The sequence below is a fragment of the Strongylocentrotus purpuratus genome, unplaced genomic scaffold, assembly GCF_000002235.5.
Source record: "Strongylocentrotus purpuratus isolate Spur 01 unplaced genomic scaffold, Spur_5.0 spur5_scaffold_5, whole genome shotgun sequence".
In the NCBI taxonomy this organism is placed as follows: Eukaryota; Metazoa; Echinodermata; class Echinoidea; order Camarodonta; family Strongylocentrotidae; genus Strongylocentrotus; species Strongylocentrotus purpuratus.
The window spans coordinates 10606378-10626814 of NW_022145611.1; the positions used below are offsets into that span (position 1 = coordinate 10606378).

At 36.4% G+C, this 20437-nt stretch overlaps 1 protein-coding gene across 1 annotated transcript; it reads right to left on the minus strand.

The window, feature by feature from the left end:
- Window positions 1–1608: 1608 nt before the first annotated feature.
- LOC589383 (carboxypeptidase B) lies at window positions 1609–14597 on the minus strand. Its single transcript, XM_789025.5, has 11 exons — window positions 14493–14597; window positions 12742–12820; window positions 10823–10942; window positions 10473–10583; window positions 9722–9820; window positions 9061–9162; window positions 8229–8336; window positions 6365–6455; window positions 3426–3628; window positions 2775–2859; window positions 1609–2071 (listed from the first exon to the last, which is right to left on the minus strand). The coding sequence occupies exons 1-11, from the start codon at window positions 14573–14575 to the stop codon at window positions 1881–1883; spliced, it is 1272 nt and encodes a 423-aa protein (XP_794118.3). The 5' UTR covers window positions 14576–14597; the 3' UTR covers window positions 1609–1880.
- Window positions 14598–20437: the final 5840 nt, after the last annotated feature.

The following is a 20437-nucleotide window of genomic DNA, read 5'->3' on the forward strand; positions in this document are numbered from 1 at the left end:
ATCATCACGGCCTGTAATTACGTCAAAGACAATGCCCGATTAATTAGTTTAAATAAACAATTATGACAAATGGGAGAGATTGCAGAGGTTGCAATATCTAAAATTAGGTTTCGAGCTATATGAGCCAGAAAGGCATGATCTCATACAGTGGCGTACGCAGGATTTTTTCAAGGAGGATGTTTGAAAATTTGGAAATCGCGCCGACCAATATTTCGCTCAGTGGGGAAGGGGAGGGGGGGGGGGGGGGGGGGGAGGGAGGGGGAGGGGGGGGAGATACTGAGCAACATTTTTTTCCTTCTTTTTTGTTTGCCCCCCCCCCGAAATTTGAAAATCGTGCCGACCGATATATCGCTCAGTGTTTTTTTTTTAAACAAAAATTGTAGGGGTGGGGGGGGGGGGGGGTTAAACCCCAAACACCCCCTGCGTACGCACTTGAGCTCATATCACTTTATACAGAGTTGACGCCCTTTGAACTCTCAAAAACGTATATCTCTTGTGAAATTGAACAGCTGTAATGCGTCAATATTGTTGTCACGACTCCCTTTTTTTGTCTCCACAAAGTTCATTAACATTTGTATAGACTGTTGGTGAAAATCGTCTAGGTATTAATGAGCATTTTCAGGCATAAAACATTACAGTTGTTTTAATTTCAAGCATTTTATAAATATTTGAAGACTCAACTGATAAAGATAATAATGCAAGGGTTTAAAGGGATAAGCTAGCACAAAAAAAAACCGCACGTGTACCTTCATTTTTTCTTTGTAGCCTTCTATTAACGTCTCTAAAACATATTCATGACAAAAAGAATTAATTAGCATCGCCATCTGCAATATATCAGCATCATGGCTTTTTCTCCATTATATCACCATCATCATTATCGTCGTCACCATCACCACCACTCTCATAAACATTATCATCTTTATTATCTTCATCATTAACACCATCGATCGTCACGACAATCACCATCAACATCATCACCATCATCACCATCATCTCTTTCATCATCTCTTTCATCATCACCTAAATCTTCATCTTAATCACGACTATCATTATATTCATCACCATCATCCTCATATTCAATGACATGATCATGATCATATTTATTATCTTCATCATCATCACCATCATCACCACCATCTTCTTCATCATCAACGCAATCATCATCTTAATCTTGACGATTATTATCTTCATCAATATCATCCTAATTTACATTAATATGATCATGATCATGATCGTTATTATCATCTTCATAGTCATCATCAACATCGATCATCATCATCATCATCCTTTTCTTATTTTCTTCTTCTTCTTCTTCTTTTCCCTTTCATCATCATTCCCATCACCCCTTTCATTATCACCACATCATAATCATCAGCGTTGTCATAGTCATGGTCATGATCATAACTTTAATCATCATCCTCATTGTCATTGTCATGAATGGCCACCATCGTCAACATCCCATCGTCATCGTCTTAATCGTTAACATCATGGTCATCTTCAACATTGTCATTGTTATCATCATCATCACCACCACTATCATCAACATCATCAAAATCATCATCATCTGGCATTCTCTCATTTAGACTTGTCTGAATACAATGGCAATCATTTCAGTTGCCAAAACATTCGATTTTTTAATGATATTTTATTTTCTCAACATTTTGCATTTTAATCCATTCATTCCCATATGGCTCTTGTTTTTAACATTCCCATCAAAGCCCACGTTAACGATTATGCCAAACCAACCACTTTCAAGATTTACGAATTTCTGAAATACCCCCCCCCCAAACAACAAATAGACAAAATATTCCGCCCCATCCCCCCCCCCCATGCACCGTGGTCGTTGTGGTAGTCATAGTCGCAATCACGGTCGTCCCCCACTAAGCATACTCGGCAACGAGCTGCTTGCCGAGTGTCTTCATACCGGCGAAGATCTCCTCACCGGTGGGCTGGATCTGGTAGGCGGGGAGCGAGAACCCGAAAGTGCCCTCATCCCTCAGCTCCACCACGTAGGTGTACTTCACACCCAGGGAGCCGTATCCAAAGTCTTCGCTTGCACCTGTTGCGGGGTCTGAGATATAGATATTGATATTAGAGATAAAGTACGGGTGACATGGCGAATTGGAAATATCACTCGACTGTGAGTAACATGATTCGCAATTCGAGTCCCAGCCCGGTACTAATATCCTCCGGCAAGATATTAATCTACATTTGCCACTCTCCATCCATGTTTAGAACTAGTAAATGGGTATCTGGTAGGAATATATTCCTTGAATATCTTTTTCTTTTTTGAGCCTTAAGCTGATGATGATAACGAAAATGGTCTGTAGATTTATATTGTACAATTATTGTTTTCATGATATCATGCTACGAATATACAGGAACATATTTTTAATCATCACACTTGATGATGATCATTTATTTGCCTCGAAGTTCTCATAATTTTGCACTTTTTCAAGCAATTATAATTATAATTCTGATGATGATGATGATGATGATCATGATAGCTGTTGATAATGATTCAATGTATCGATGTGTTGCTATATAAGAATCTATATATTATTATTATTATTATTATTAAAAACATTCAAGTTACAGGCTCCTGCAATCACTGTTTACTCATTTGCTAAAGTGACAATTTTTTTCTTCTTCAAGAAATGTCATCAAGAATCGGAATAATCAGATGACAGAGATTAATTGATGAGTTCAGACGAAATGACACTTACAGAATTGTAGAAACTTTGATTTTGTTTTTATGGAAACGATGTACTTACACATATCAGGTCCTGATTCGCCAACGAAATAGTCTTTGCCATGGATCGAGGTGATTGAATTCTCGACTGCGGTGGCTAGAGCTTTCTGAAATAAATGAACAAACCCCCTGTAATGATACTGAAACTGAAGCCCCTTGTATATCAGACGTGTTCCTTCTGACGGAAATTACATCATATCTTAAGGCAATTAATTATATGCTCAAATGGAAGTTTGCTGAGGAAAATTAGTATTTTGGAGAAAATTACTTTAATTCTGTGTATCTCCTATTCCATGTATATTCTCTTTATTTCTAACTTATGGGATTCTATCTTACTTGACCATTTGTATTTTTACGGAAACAGCATAATCAATAAGTTTCTGCAATCCCTTTGGAAAGGTTGGTTATTATAATACATGTAGTATACAAGAATTGATGTATAAAGTGAGGATTCAGAATCATCAAATTGATAAGAAATTTGAAAATCGTGATGAAAAGCACATGGCATGAACAAAGAAATGGGTATATGGCCCTCATGCCATAACTTTTCATTACTTTTCTTGCCACCATGTAGGGCATTTGAAGAGCCATCCTTTAAGGGTACATACCATCACTTCCTTTCAATCAAACTCTTAGAAAAGGAACGAGAAAGCCGGACCTCTTGAAGTCATACCTGATCGTCTCTATCTGGTTGTGCAAGGGTTCTCCTGGTGTAACCCCATGGGTAGAGCCAGTACTGGCCATAGGCGTGGAAATCAATGAAGAGTTTGAGGTTTGAACCAAAGCCTTGCAGGAAAGCCTTGGAGCCGCTGTTCTCGGGTTCACTCAGCGGCTCTGTGCCCTGATAATCCTGGGTACACCTCTGTTTGCTGGCACCTATAGAAGGTAAAGTGGAAGCAATATTCTATGATAACATATGATAAATAAATAAATATCTCTCCCTCTTTCTTTCATCTAGTTCATTTCTTTATTCCGTTTTATTTAAACAGGGTAGCCCGTCAGTAATCACAGTACTGTTTTCCAGGGGGCCCTGTAAACAAATGCAATACATATGAAGATACAAACTACTTGAAAAGTATAAACATCATCGAAAACATCAATACATTGTAACATATAACAGAAAATAAGTAAAGAATAAGAGTGAATAATGAAACAAAACCGTAGTAAGAATGATAAATTTCAAAATCGATAGGGAGAGAGAGAGGGAGTGAGGGAGGGAAGGAGGGAGGGAGGGAGGGAGAAAAGAGAGAGAGAGAGAGAGAGAGAGAGAGAGAGAACAGAGGGTAATAAGAGAGGGAAGAAGAGGATGGATAGAATGGTGGGAACAATGAACATAGTTTATCGATCACAAAGGCAATTATATCTCCATTGAATTATGAATTATTTTTTATGACTCATAATCTCTGTTCTATTTTTGTTTTTCTTAAATAAGTATCTAATATTTCTACCGTTAAGTGCGGAGTACCACACGGCTCCATCTTAGGTCCCTTACTGTTTTATTATATATGAAAGATATGGTTATTGCATCATCTGCGAACAAAACTTATATAATTTTCACTCAAAATATAATTAACTAAACTATCATCTTTGTTCAAATCCCACAAACTCTCTCAAAATATTAATGAAACAATTACATTTACTTTAAAAACATTAACTCTAAAAACGTACTTCATATTAACAATTTATATAGCTGACATGCCCATAATTGAAAAAAAAAGTAACAACATTCTTTAGGTATAATAATTTATTCAATTTTAACTTGGAAAAGTTATGTTAATAACATTTGTAGTCTCGAAAGACAAACGCATTCTATACAAATTGAAGTATTTTCTTTCACAAAAGTCAGTATTTGTGCTTTACAAATACAATTCATTCATTTTGTCATAATTATATTTGATTGTAACATAACATGGGGTAATAGTAAAATGTCAATATATCGTCTCCCAAAGAAACACTATGTATTTGGACACATTCACATTAGTATAGCCCAATGGCATACTGATCCAATATTTTATGAACTAAAAACGTTAAAAGTTGCTGATATTCACATGTTCAAACTGCAATCTTCATGTAAACATTTTGGATTAATACTAGTCCATTAATATTTCGAAATATTGTTGCGTACAATATTGATATATATATTTATATCCTACACGACACTCATCCGACCTCCATTTAACCAACCCGCAAATAATTATGGCTTATACACCGATAAGACACCATCATGGTACGGATATTTGGAATGCTTTACCTGACAATATTAAACACTCTACATTTCTTTATTCATTCAAAGCCTCCATAAATAATATTTATTATCCAAATATTCATAAACATGTTATGGGTCTTAATTAAATTGTTTGTTTTTATAACTTATTTTAAGAAGACCAGTTCATGAAAAACCGAATCGGAAACCTATTTTCATTTGCACAAACCAGACGCACACACTTGCTATTTTCTTTTTCTTTTCTTTTTTTCTTCCAACTTTTTATTAAAAAACAATTTTTAAGTTTAAAGGTAATACAAAGTTTTGGTATGGGGTCATGAATTTGGTTCAAATTAAAATATTGGAAGCATATGCGATCCTATAATATTCAGTGATCGTTGTCGCGGTTGAAATCGATCTAAAGTTATGAAACTGCAAATAATACACTCTTGTTGTTGTATAGCTCCCTCTAAAGGTCAAGATATAAATTAAGCTATAAAACAATGTTTCTTGACTAAAATCGACCAATTTGCTATTCTCGTTTGGAAGTAATATATCATATCTACATATTCTGAGATTTTCATGGTCGCAGCTACCCTTGTACGGCCGTATTTGAAATTTATCAAAATTTACCGGGAGCACCGGTAAATGTTTATATTCAATTTTTCTCGAAAGCTGAAGTGTTTTAGAGGCTAATTTTTCTAGTGCTTATAATACATCCACAGGGGCATCCAAATATATCCAAATTGTAAAGAATGACTATCCACCCAATTTTCAACATTTCCCAAAACTTTGTAATACCCTTAAGTTTTAAGATCATTGGTTGGTGTAAATGATAAAATTACAATCTACATTCTTTTCAATATCTGGACAGGAAACGCAAAAAGACGAAAGCAGTAGCAATGATTTAATTTCCGAAAAATTTCTTCCTCAGTTTTCAGTTTTTTTTTTGCCACATATAACTTTTTTCCAAAGATTAACTTCAGTAACATACCTAACAACTTTAATGAAATCTCTGCATCCAAAGGAGAATAGGGTTTAAAGCACAGTATTTGATTTAAGATTTTTTCCGCGGGTAATTCTAGGAGACTGAACAGAACAGAGACGTGAAATGCGAAAAGAATGACATGACGAGAGAGAGAATGACATGACGAGAGAGAGAATGACATGACGAGAGAGAGAAAGTCTGGGGGAACAGAACGCAAAGAAAATTAAGGTGAATTCACGAGTGCAATGGAGGCTAAAACAAGAAATTGTAATGCTTGATAACAAAATTACAGGAAAGAGAAGCGAACGAAATAATGAAAAGGTAAGTGGAACATTCAGTATTATATAGTGTACTGAGAAGATGACCGATTAATGGCTCCAGTAAGTTGTTAGATAAATAAATGTTCCTACAATCCTCCTACCTCCCCACTCGAAGTCATAGTTGCGGTTCAGATCGACTCCAGCGCAGCCTCCTACGTTGGGGTTGCGATTCTTGCGCCACATACGATCGTCCTGTCAACGAAAAAAACAAAAACAATACAGTATAATTTTTTTTTTCTTCTCAAAGGCAGAAAGCCCTAACCGAAAGCGTACCTTTCAACCTTCAATTCGTTTGTATCATGATTTATATTATGCGTAGGCTTTTTAAAAATTAATTTTTGCACCGCTAGTTACAAAGAAGCAAACTTTAACACACATCTTTCAACAATCTTTGATGACAAAAGTAAACGGAACTGGTAGATTAAATTTCTGAATAAGTAATTATCTTATGTCTGTTCAGCCCGGGCCGTTATTTCAACTACGCTATTCAAGTAAATAAGAAATTTGCAAAAGCGCAGGTAATAATACAAAGCAATATATTGCTATTCATTTTGCGTTATAAAATTCCAAGCTTTTTGTACGTTTTCACTCTCACATTGCGCATTGACGACTGCGCCTATCGGTAAAGCAGTCCTAAGTCAGCAAATGACGCAACGGGTGCCATGGCGGTAACGCAATCCTAAGTCAGCAAATGACGCAACGGGTGCCATGGAATATCTTCACGCCAAAATCGTGCACACACTGTAAAAAAATAATAGTCGAAATAACTCAATAAAATTGAGGAAAAGAATTGCCTTATTTTTATTAAGTAAATATTACCTACGGCATCTTAAGTAGAATTTACTTATTTTGCTGAATACATTTTTACTCAGTTAAATCGAGTTACATTAACGTAAATAATTTAAGTATTGTAATCATTTTAGATAATTAAAAAAAAAGCTATGATAGGATTACATATTGCACGATTTGGTACCCATCTAATCCAACAAGTAACATCCACTAATCATTCACTACTATTTAAGATTAATCACTAATCACAAACACTACTTCTATTTAAGATTTAACCGTATATATATATATATATATATATATATATATATATATATATATCTACCACCATCACAAACTATTACATACGCTTCAATTCGACACATATTTAAAGGCTCCAAATTTTATATATACTTGATCGTAGCATCTTAAAAGGAAAATTGGTTGACAATTTCCTGAAATATCAAGTTTTGATTTGTTTTGAACTGGGTAACAATTAAAAATTGTCTTGTCTTTGCTTAGCCATGTTAAATGAATTAGTAAATGTTTTAAAGTCGTTAAATTTTCATTCAACCACAAAAAAGAATTGTTTTATTTAAAAAAGAGTTTAATTTGGTCTTAATGAATATTCATAAATTATGTAAATATTTTCTATTACGCACTGCATCGGTCCTTACTTTAAAAAGATAAGAATAATCAACATAAATTGTTTGAGTAATACGTATAATTTCTGATTTTGAGTTAAAATTACTAAATTAATACAAGCTGAAATTACTTAAAGTTCTTATGTATTTGATTTTACTTAAATATTCCACGTATGTTCTACTAAATTGAAAGTTTGAGTTAGCAAGACTTAAATTTAGTGCGTAAGTGGCAAAACTAATGTTTTCAAGTAAATTTTACATGGAAAAAATACGTAAAAATTACCAATGAACAAATTCTTTTTTTACAGTGCACTTTAATTGTTATACAGATGAAATGATTTAAATACATGTTGAATGGTGTTGGTGAAAGCCTTCATTCAAGTTGCTTATTTAGGAAATATTCAATCTAACAATTTCATTTGTTTAATCAATTTGTGTGTGTGTGTGTGTGTGTCTCTCTCTCTCTCTCTCTCCCCTCTCTCTCTCTCTCTCTCCCTCCCCACTCTCTTTTTTCTCTGTATCTGTCTCTGTCTTTCTCTCTCTTCATACTCACGGTGTGGCTGAACTTGTATCCATCGATGTTGTAGACGGGTACAATGATCCACACAAAGTTATCCAACATGCTCGTCACCGTATCATCACTGCCGTAGTTATCTATGTACTGTAATAGGAGGAGAAAGATGGGAAGATGAGAGATAAAGATGGGAGAGGTAGAAAGAGGAAGGGAGAGAGAGAGAGAGAGAGAGAGAGAGAGATATAAAGATGTATAAAGAAAGAAAAAGGGCGGAAAAGGGAAAGATTAACAAGAACGTGAGAAAGAAAACAGACGTAAAATCTTAAAAAAACTACAATATAATGAAAGGGAAAGATACATGATTTTTTTGTTGAAATTTATGTACGTCCTTTATAATCTACGAGGGACAAAATGTTCAGAAATATCACAGTAAAAAGAACAGTTTAATACAGTAACAGAAAATTAAATGAAATATTTTAAAGTTTCATTTTGGTCATTGTGCATGCAAAACAAATATAAACTGATGGAACCCATCGTGCGCCAAGCTTATTGGGTAAATTAAACAATTAACGGTCAATGTGAGTGACATTTGGTTAATATTTAACTATAACAGAAAAAATAGAGTAATAATTCTGTCCACATTTTAACAACATTTTAACATCTCCCAGGATATGGGGGGGGGGGGGGGGAGAAAACGCATTCGTACACTCCTTACAATACATTAATTAATTCCATTTTTTTTTGGATGAAGAGGTGGGGTGGAATAATCTCCAATACTCGACTAAAGCAATACTTCAACTGAAAAAAGCAAGACATATATATATATATATATATATATATATATATACGGCTACTGCATGGGATCACATACATTTTTGATGAGGTTGATGACTGTAGCTGGGCTGACCCATTCGCGGGCGTGGATGCCTCCCTGGATGTAAGCCACGTTCGTTGCAGATGGTGACTTCGCGATCTGTTCGGTGTGATAACAGACAGATGTTTATGTGTTATGAGGAAAGTGTTGTCGAAAACGAGGAGGCATCAGGATTTTTGATTTTAAGGGGAGACACACAATTTTTAACGATTACAAAGTAAAGAGGGGTAAATATTTAGTTGTGCACTTAAGGTATGCCAATTGGGTTGCGAAAGGGGGCAGAGGCGGCGTTAAAGAGAGGAGAGGAGGGTTAATGTTTTATCATGATTTACCCTTCCTTCAAAGTGTTTTCTAAAGCTATATAACGGTTTCTACAAGTGGTTTTGAATATTCTGAAAGGAACCTTCATTCCTAAAAAAAAGTAACATTCAATAGGAGATAGTTGCGGATCCATTTTGTAAGGGGAAGGGGGAATAAAATTACGAATATTACTCTTTGGGGGGAGGGGGTTGTGTGCGTTATAGAAGATGCCAACTGGGCTTCAAGAGGGTGAAGGGGCACGGGACAGTCACGCCCCAGCCACTGGTAATGGGTCTCTTAACAAAAACAAAAAAGGAGACCTCCTTCTAGATCGTGATGATGACGACGCAAAGTTTACCCTTAGTCCGTAAACGGCTTCTCCCTCGTAAGTGGTAGTGACCTGGATCATGCTGACACCAGGGTGAGAGGAGGCAAAGTCATTCATCCAAGCAAAGATCTGAAAAGATAAATATAACAAAAACAGATAAAGAAATTATGACAGGACGAGACAATATTGAGAAAATGACGAAGGAATAATGAACATCAAAGAAAGGGAGGGAGAAAAAGCGGAGTGAAAAGAAAAGTGAAAAATAGGGAATTGTTGATATAAAATTGTAAGACATAAAAATGAAGGAAAGAGAAAGGTACATAAAAAGGTAAATAATTAGAAAAGAAGAAACAGTCATGTATAATCAATGAAACGCGGGGAATTATGCAAAACAGTTTAAGGAGTGGTGGTGGTATTTATTGGCCCTGGTAATTTCATGAATGGGCGTGGAATAGGGTTTGTTATTTACACATTAGACTTTTAAAATATAGATAATTTATCAATGGGTGTGGCCGAATTTGGCGTCGCAGGGGTTACTATGTACAACATGGACCTTTATATCCGCTATGGAAATAGGACTTTCCAAATTATCCCTTGAAAAGTAGTTTCGTAAATGGGCGTGGCAGTAGTGAACATGGGAGAGTTAGCCATATCGCACTACATAATGGCATTTAAGATTTAACTTTCCTATGATTTCACCTTGTCTCCTCCCATTATTTTGATGGGTATGGGACGACCCTCAGCCCCGCCCCGTTACGTGATGGTTTTGTTGAATCTTTACCTCTTCGTAGGTGTGGTAATTGTTATAGTCGAAAGCAGCCGCATCAAAGTCGTTCTTAGAACTGACCATCTCGGCTGCCTCTCGGTCGATCACATCCTGGACGTTGGAGATCTACAAGAAACAAGTATAAGTTTAAAGCAAGCGGATAGATATAACATTCACTGATCATACAAGTCTAAAAATGTGTCCTCCTCTTGTCACTTCAGGTTAAATCTTGCGACTGACCTTTTTTTCTTATTATATCTTTTAGTGCTTGCTTAAAACGAAATTTGGCTAAGTTGTCGGCAAAAGGTTTCGACCCCTCCCCACCCCCCCCCCCTCATTTCAAAATGGTGATCGCTTTTAATTACCCAAGTCTCGATAAAGAGTCCAGGGCGGCTCGCGGAGCTAACGAAGCTCAACTGCTGGGCGGGGGAGACCATCACGTCGACGGGCCGTCCAACCTTCGACGGGCGCTTCCAGAAATCAAGCTGAAATGAGAAAGATAAGAGGGAAAAAGAGAATAGAAGAGTCAAAAGAAGAGGAGAAGAGAGAAGAAGGGAGGGGAGAGGCAAATAGAGGGGGAGGAGAGGAGAGGAGAGATAATAAGATTAGAGAAGTGAAGAGTTATAGAAGCCGAAAGAAGAGAAGAGAAGAGGAGAGAGGAGAAGCGAAGAGAGGAGAGGAGAGAAGAGAAGGGAAGGGAAAAGAAGAGAAGAGAAGAGAAGAGAGACATCAATTGAAATTTTTACTCGAAATTATTATTTTTTAATAGTCTTAATCCGTTATTGAACAGGGGTTTTCAAACAATATCTTTGACAGTCCACATGTAAGTTTTATATTATACAAAATTACGTGTTTTTACACGTACCTTAATTTCAAGTGTTAACATGGTTAAGATAGTACAAAGTGGGAGTTATGGAATACGAGTCAGCTATGTTAGTGCAGTGGCGTATTTAGGTATTTCGTCGCCCCTTCCTATCATATCTACATAATTGCACAAGTGAGCGAGCAACCTCGAAAAAAAACTTTTATTGTGGTAAAATTTTTACTTGTCATCAAAACACACGCTGCCTGAATCTGAAGATTTTAGGAAACCCCGTTGCCAATTATCGTCCTGTTTTTCGACGCGGACATTGTTTTGAGACCCCTTCCCCTGCACCCTTTTGACCTAAGCCCTTTCAACTCCATGATCATTAATGTCAATGCGAAATTCACATAAATTAGACTTTTTAATGTTTATTTTTAAAGGTATTACAAATTTTTGGTATGGGGTCATAAATTTGGTTCAAATTAACATATTGGAAGCATATGCGTTCCTACAATATCCATTGATCGTTGTCGCGGTTGAAATCGAGTCTAAAGTTATGAAATTATAAAAAAAAAAATCTTTATGTTGTATAGCTCCCTCTCAAGGTCAAGATACTAATTTAGCTATGAAATAATATTTCTTGAGTAAAAACGACCGATTAGCTATTTCCGTTTGGAAATTATATATCACAACTACATATGAGATTTTCATGGTCGCAGCTACCATAGGCGCTATTTGAAATTTATCAAAATTTACCGGGAGCACAAATTTTTATATTCAATTTTTCTCGAAAACAGAAGTGTTTTAGGGGCTAATCTTTTTAGTGCTTTTAATACATCCACAGGGGCATCCAAATATATCAAAATTGTAAAGATTCACTATCCACCCAATTTTCAAAATTTCCCAAAACTTTGTATTACCTTTAAGGCATTGGAAAAATATTTCTTCACCGTAAGTTATAATGTATAATCTTAAATTATGACAAATGCACAAATACAACTGAAATTAAAAAATCCGTTCTTTTAATGTTCAAATTTTAGGATTGGTAGGCAAAAAAAAAAGTGACCTTTCTTTTTTCTCTTTATTTCTTGCAATAAATATGTTGTAAGACTTTTGAAAAGTAAACTTAAGGCAATTTGATTAGCCTTGTCTATCACTATTGATGAAATGTGTGAACATAACAATGATGTCTTACGTATAATCCCAACAAAATTTCTATGGATATATACAGTAATGTATCAAAATTACCCTCGAGTGGATTTTCGAATGTCTTCACGATCGTATTATCACGGTTGTCTTTGTTAAAAAGGAATCACTTGAACCAATGAATAATGGAGCTCTGCATCCCGATTGTTTGTTTTCCCTTCTGATAATGCAGTACATAATAATGATGGAGTACAGTGATTAAAACATTATGTGATTACTTCTTGTGGCATTTGATAAATGTTGACCTGCACGTTGCTGTGCCGGCATTCTTACCATTGCCCACCTGTCAGCTACTTCTTCCATCCATGCTAACTCCTCCTGAGTACGGGGAGTCACACGGTACACTTTGTAGCTGTACATATAGAAGAAGAAGAGGGAATTACTTTATCAGCATCCAGTTTAAAGTTGCCATTTTTTGTGTAATCTCAAGCCCGAAGCGAATGCTTGAACCACGATGATGGTGACGATGGTGACGATGGTGGTAATGATGGCGGGGATGACGGTGCTGATGATGGTAATGGTGGTGGTGATGGTGGTGGTGGTTATAATGATGGTGTTGGTGTTAGTGATGATGATGGTGAACTAATATTTATACTAGTAATGGTGGTGATGATGGTGATGGTAGTAATGGTGATGATGATGAAGATGGTGACGACGATAACAGTAATGATAATGATGATTACGTGATGGAGTTAGAGGTAATGATGATGATGGTGGTGGTAGAGATGGTGGTTATGGTGGCGATGTGATGGTGGTGGTGTTGGTGGTGTTCTAGTTAGTGGTGATGATGGTGAAATAATATTTATACGTGTAATGGTGATGGTGGTGGTGGTGGACTTTATGGTGGGGTGGTGGTGATGACGAGGATATTAACTAAACAGTGATGATTATGATGAATGGGTGGTGTATATAGAGGTGATGATGGTGGTAGTGATGATGGCGATGATTGTCGTACTGAGGATGGTGGGGGTGGTTGTAATGATGGCGTTGGTGTTAGTGGTGGTGATGATGATGATGATGATAGTGGTAATGATAGTGGTGTTGATGGTGAGTTTTGATGAATAAAAAAGAGCTTTGCAACATAGTATTGAAAAAGAACACCCTTAACAATGTTTCAAACCTATTGCAACGATATCAAAGGTGTTATTAAAAAATGAGCCAAAGTACAGAGAGTATAAACGACATTTCGTAATATGTACAGTCACAAACAATTATTTTGTGTCTGGATTATCTGTCAATACTACGTTGTACTTATTTATCCTGAAGGAAAATAATTTGCCCTCGTTGACCAAGGGGCTCCTCAAAAAGCTGTCTTTCAAAAAGAAAGTGATTCCTAGTTTTGTTCTAAGCAAACGATCCCTTTCTGAAGAAGTTGAAGGAGAATAATGTGAAGATGGCTCGCATGCCACCTAATCTAACCCAAATAAACGTTCATGATGTGGGACCTTGTAGAACACACAAACTGGCGCAGAATGTGTCAATTTCAGAGCCCTTCTTAAAAATCGTTTCCGAGGAGTGAAACATGATTCAATCAACTAAGGCAATATTGATCAATTCTACACTGAATAGTCATTACAAATTTTCAATATTATATATAATGCTTCACTGTTCATTGGAGTACTCACTTTTCTTATTTTTGTAGCCACTATTTCGTGCCATTTCACAGAATGTTATCACCGCTTCAAGACTTGTTTTGATAAAACGTTGTACAAAGTTACATCGGAATATCAACTTAATTCAATGGTTTACTCACTTTTGCTGGATGCTGCAAAAGAAAATGGCGCACCGTATATCATTGCAAAGGTACATTATCATGCCTCTACACACAATACGTCAATACCTGCGGTAATCAAGCCCGTGGATGAACTAACAATATTTAAAGCAACGCTTGCGCTGTTAATGTTACGTTCCAATTTAGTACTGTATCAATCCCATGAAAATGGCGCATCAAAGATTGCGCTAATCTCTGACGCAGTCTTACGTCAGGCAAATAACGCCTTGTGTGCAACGGGCATAGGCCTTACCTGTCATAACGGACTTTGCGGCTGACCGGTAAAGCTGAGCAGACGGTCAAAATGACCGCCAAGAGACCAAGAGTGACCCTCATTCTGATCAACGTTGTGTCGAAAAATAACCAGTATCAGAAGTGGTCTGATCATTTATAGATACACGCTGTTAATTATGACGTCACCCTCGCTGACCAATAGTGACAGCTTTGTTTTTATCTATAGATTATGACCATCTGCTGAAAGGATAGATTAATTAATTTAAAATAGATTTCTATATGCCAAGTGACGCATCGAACTTTTCGGCCAAAATCAACATGTACAGTGCGAATTTAAAAAAGTGTACCCAACTTCGATAGCTTCTAATTAAAAAAGTATAACCTTAATGACCTAGAATCATATTTTAAGTTAAAGGGTAACTAATACTCTGTCTAATGATACTATATTTATAATTGTGCTGCCACGGATGACTTTTCAAAAAGTATTGTCAAAATCCTCTTGTTCCAATTCGTTTGGGCTGAAGCAATGAATGTCGGTCAAAAGCCATTATATGTGGGTTATCTCATTACATAAACAGTTGCTCCCTTTATTATTGATATTAACTATTAGGCGGTTGAAGATAAATGGTGTTAATAATAACTCAAGCTATTATTATGAGTATTATTATTTTTTTTTTTTTACTGTTTTTGTATAAACGTTATAAACGATGTAAATATGTTCATGTTTATGCAGGGCCCCATGGAAGACCACTACTTGTAGGTGAATGGGCTACCCTGTCAAAAGATTAGAAATAAATAAATAAATAAAGCTCAAGGAAATCAAACAAAATTTATGATATTCTATTCGTTATGATGATAACAATCTTGAATTCATTCGCATCCCTTGTTTAAGGTAACCCTTCTCATTGAGTGATACTAAATGTATAACATTTATTTGGGACGTTATCTTCTTTATGACAGTCTACTGTCAATGTCTTTCATATTTCATATCATTATATGTGTTATTTTCTTCAATTGGGTTTAGTAACCTTGTTTTCATTCGCTATTCGATATAAACACTTTATGTATGCTCCTTACGCGTGTGAAATGGCACAACGGACAAGACAGTGTCCGAAGCAGGGGCGGCGATTTCTTTTCATGACCGGGGGTGGGGGGGGGGGGGCGGACGAAATGTGAGGGACGAGGGAGCAGTGGCGTAATGAGCAAAAACGTTTTGGGTAGAAAAAAATCCACATCACCACCACTCTTACATGTAACGCATGCACTGGGAACGTTTTTCAAAGTAGGGGGGGGGGGGGGGGGAGGGGGCTAAAGTATTTAAGATCAGGTAGAGCAAAGCAAAGCAGATTGGAGCGTAAATTGGCGTGGGGTCCAGGGGCAAAGCCCCGGCGGGTGTCAAAGCTCAGGGGTGTTAGGCATTTATTAAGGTCAGATGAGCATATTTTGATACCTTATTTGTAACAATGGCATGCAGGTCACTCATTGGAGTGGGGTACAGGGGGCAGAGCCCCTAGAAGCTCAGGGGTTTTAGGCATTCAATTACGTTCAGATGAGCATCTAGGGGCCACCTTAGGGCCCTTGATGGGGTCCAGGGGGCAGAGCTCCGGAAGCTCAGGGGAAAATCATGCCATTTTAGCAACATTTGTAAATCACTGGCATCATATTGGAAATAAACCACATTTGAATTTCATTCGGGGGGAACTGCCCCCAAAGCCCCCCCCCCAAAAAAAAAAATCAGTACGCAAGTGCGAGGGAGCAATAGTGAATGAAAGGGGGTGAAGGTAACGGAAGTGACTACCCCCTCAAGGTTTTGTTGTATTACAAAATTACAGTCCATATAGCAAAACTACAGTATAAAAACAAGCAATATACTTTTTTCACACTTCAATTTTCTTGGCATACATTACATCGCATAGGATATTATGCGAGGTAGCGTAGCTACCGAGTGAGAAGATGTCTGCATTTGTATTTGTTTAAACGCTGCACTCTTGGGCCCTCCAGAGCCTAAAAGTGTGTTGCAGTCTTTAGTCAGTATTCGAAATCCTTATTTTTTGAGGGGGGACGATCCTCCTAAAAAAAATTGAGGGGGGGGGGGGGGACGTGTCCCCCCGTCTCCCCCCCCCCCCCCCGGATCGCCGCCCCTGGTCCGGAGGGAACTTAGATATCATGAAACAAGAAGTTAGTTTGACCAAACTTTGTAAAGACCCTAGTGCTCGGTCAACCGTGGCAGAAATATATGAAAAGGTCATTGGACAGAAAACAAGTTACTTTTCAAGATTGAATTTAACTCATATTGGTTATCACTTTTTAATTAGGAGCTACCAAAGTTGGGTACACTTTTTGTATACGTACTAAATGGCACAACAGTATCAAAAATTATATTACTGTCACAACCACAATTAAGGTTTGCGTCACCTTTGAAACATGCGAACAGAGCAGTATCACATACTATCACATAGCATGATTTCTATACGCCGGGCAATACGATATGACATTTAGAGTTAATTCTTCGAAAGTCCTTGCGATTGTGTTTTGTTTGAATGTCATAACTGAGGTATATACTACTACGGTGGAAGGGGGCTGGTGTTACAGTTCTTCTTCTTTTGTCAATACATACCACAGATTTATACAATAATTTGGCTATAGGTTTCTCTAGAGCTCGATCGCTCCGCTCCCTCGCACAATACAACAACATGTAAAGCCCCTCATTGCAGGTCTTGTTATTCTTTGTGTATCATCTTTACAAAGACACAGGCTTGATAATGTGAAAAAACGAGTTTCAATTGGCCCTATATACCAAAGTGTCTAAATTAACGATTTGAAGCTGCCTTACACCATTGAGAGAATGAAGAAAGGGACGGTCATCGAAAGTGATGAAACTACGTAATACACATTTTCTTGCTTGTATTTCACCCATGTTTGTACTACCAGGAGATTGCTAGCAATAGCTAATAAATCGAAATGTTCTTGATATATATATATATATATACAATATGATGAATTCTAGTAAAGTATAACATTGTGGATCATACGGTCAGGCTTCTTTTGACAATGGTTCTGGTACCATCCAAACATATATGCTTCAATGAATATTTATCATAAAGCTAAAAATAATAAGCTGTTATAGGAGGTTGTGTCTTACAATCTGTGTCTGTAAATTGAATATAATATACAAATAAGCAATTTAACTTTTGAGAAATCTTTAGAATAACTTGAAGTCTTATTGAAATTTGAAGTTAAGTTAGATGAAAGGCATTGCTATGTTTGTCATTTGAAATTGTACTTCACTGGCCCCTACTGTACACATATTTCTGTTATTCCCCAGTATTTCTTAGGGAAATCGCCAACCATGCAATGTTGTGTTCCTGGGTCTCGACTCCACGCCCCCCCCCCTCCCCCCCCCCCCCCCCCACCGAGAAAAAATTGCAACAGAAGCACATTGCAACATAAATCATCCCCCAATTTCTTCTAGAACTGAGCCTCCGGGCATGTTCAGCACCCCGCCTCCCCCATATAAAAAAAGTACTCTGTGGTCCCTATACTACTACTACTACTACTACTACTACTACTACTACTACAACTACTACTGCTGGTGCTGATGCTACTACTGCTACTACTACTTCTATAATGATAACATGCAATAAATCGATTAAGGAAATATATAATAGAGTACGTCATTACAAATAATTTCTTTATGACTTAGTGGACAGTTCATACCCCCAATACAGTTTTACCTAATATTACAGCTGGAAAAATTACCACAAGAGCAATCAGATTACAGAAGATAAAATTAATCTAGATAAAAAAGTATCCAGATAAACAGATGTGACTGTCACAGCGTCTCTCTAAAAAGGATAACCTTAGGAAGGGAGGAATATTTACCAAAGATACTGGTTAACCTTAAACTTAAAACTTTGTTTATCATTAAGTCATTGTTGAATTAAAAAAATTGCTCTCAGCCAATCTAATGCAGTAGCTAACATCACTTACTGTGACTTTTTAGTATTTAAAAAAAAGAAGCATGAAACAGGGCCCAGGTATGACACCCAAAAAGCAATAATGTGATTCTAATCAGTATTTCCCTCAGGCTAGCACTACCGACTTTTGTTCTGTTTTCAAATGATTTGTTGTACAGTATTGATAACTAAAAACCATAAACCATACCTAGCTGAAGTTTTAACGCATATCTTTAAGGAATATTTGTATACTATTGTTTAGAATTATCAATGTTTTTACTTTCTGAGTGAACCAGACCAGAAAACTTGTATGCATCAGTAATGGTGATAATTCAGAAAACAGCAAAACTCAGTTTACAACACATTTGCCTTTCCACAACATTTTCTTACTTTTATAATATTAACAATTCTGCGTTTATACATCAACAACGTCTCTAAGCACTTTACCCAAGTCATCGCACTTCTGCTTGCCCGCCAATGTATGTTCATTCTTACAATAAATACAACGTGGCATAAATAAAGAATTAAAGAAGATAGATTTGACATGCTGGATAAGTAAACTCAAACATATGTTGTCTTCCTATAGGTTTCCATGTTATCTAAAGATAACTGATTACATGTACTTATAATGGTGTCAGGCTAACTATATGCACACACTTACAAAAAAAAAGGAATTGTCATATGTAGACACTGCATGTACATGTCGCAGGGGCATGTTTCACCAACTAAAATTGATTTCGATTTTAAGATCAAATTTAAGACTTGATGAAACACCCCTAAGACAAACATGTTTTCACACCAACCATATGCAGCATGAAAAACATTTGCTTGCAGACCAACTACAATGCATGTGCAACAAAGAAAACACATGTTCGCAGACAAACTTTATGCATCAAGAAAAAACAAAACAAAACAAAATTATATTCATTCATAGATCAGCATGATGTACCAAGAAGAAAAAAATTCCCGATAAACAATGAGACAAAGAAAAAATACAAATACGAAGTACAAATTTGTCATCAGCTCAGCTATATATCTGCAGAAAGATAAACACAATCGTTCTCAGACCAACTCTATGCATCCAGAAAAACACACATTTGTTTCAATATCAGGTTTATGCACATCTGTTACCAAAGTCCGCCATTATTGGGAATCTTTCCTCTGCTGAATACGTAACACATCACAATGTAAATTAATACCTACATGTTATACACAAAATGAGTGGTGCACATCAAATTCAATTTTCAAGAAAATTTTGCTTTAATGTATATCCCAATCATAGAAACATAGTAAAGCATTTACTTGCAAATGTTGAGTTGCAAACATAAATAACAAATAAGTATACATGTATTGGCAAGAAAATGGATGTCCGTTTCAATCTACATGTCGGGATATATTTACATTTGGTACCTGACTTAACTCAAAATAGAGATGACATTTCTTTGCTAAAGAAAGTTACAACTTTCATATGTGAAAATTCAATTAAGAAACTTCAATCTAGATAATGGTGAACATTTATCTTATCTTGTAATTCACAACTGAACAATTTAAGACTGAATCTAAAGTAGCTCATGCTGTATGGTTTTGTCTTTCATTACTTCTCCAATAACTGGTATACATGGTTCAAAGGTTCATTATCTGAGACATCTGTCTGATTGTTCGAGATACACTTTTTGGTACCTTCATCAGAGAGTATAATGAAAACATGATTCTTTAACTCCTGTAGTAAATACTGGTAAAAATTTGATGAAAAGGAGAGAACTATAGAATCAACTGATTGAAAGCCATATGTAAACACAACACATTACAATGAATAATGATACAACACAATCTTGTTTTAAACAAGGTGGTTTTTGTATCCAACTTCTCTGTCATCTATTTTTTCCCTTTGAATTCCCGACACCATAGGGATTCCATATAACAAGGATTATTTAGGAGAAACAAATTTGTAAAAACAAGGTTCCACTCAAAGAAGGAATAGAATATATTAAAGGCAGTTGGTAACTTG

What these genes read in the sequence shown, in the direction of transcription:
- LOC589383 (XM_789025.5), bottom strand. Translation starts at nt 14,575, where the DNA reads ATGAGGGTCACTCTTGGTCTCTTGGCGGTCATTTTGACCGTCTGCTCA. An exon ending in CGCAAAGTCCGTTATGACAG is followed by an intron (nt 12,821 to 14,492) that starts GTAAGGCCTATG and finishes CTATATGTACAG; the next exon opens with CTACAAAGTGTACCGTGTGA. An exon ending in CGAATCAGGACCTGATATGT is followed by an intron (nt 2,072 to 2,774) that starts GTAAGTACATCG and finishes TCTATATCTCAG; the next exon opens with ACCCCGCAACAGGTGCAAGC.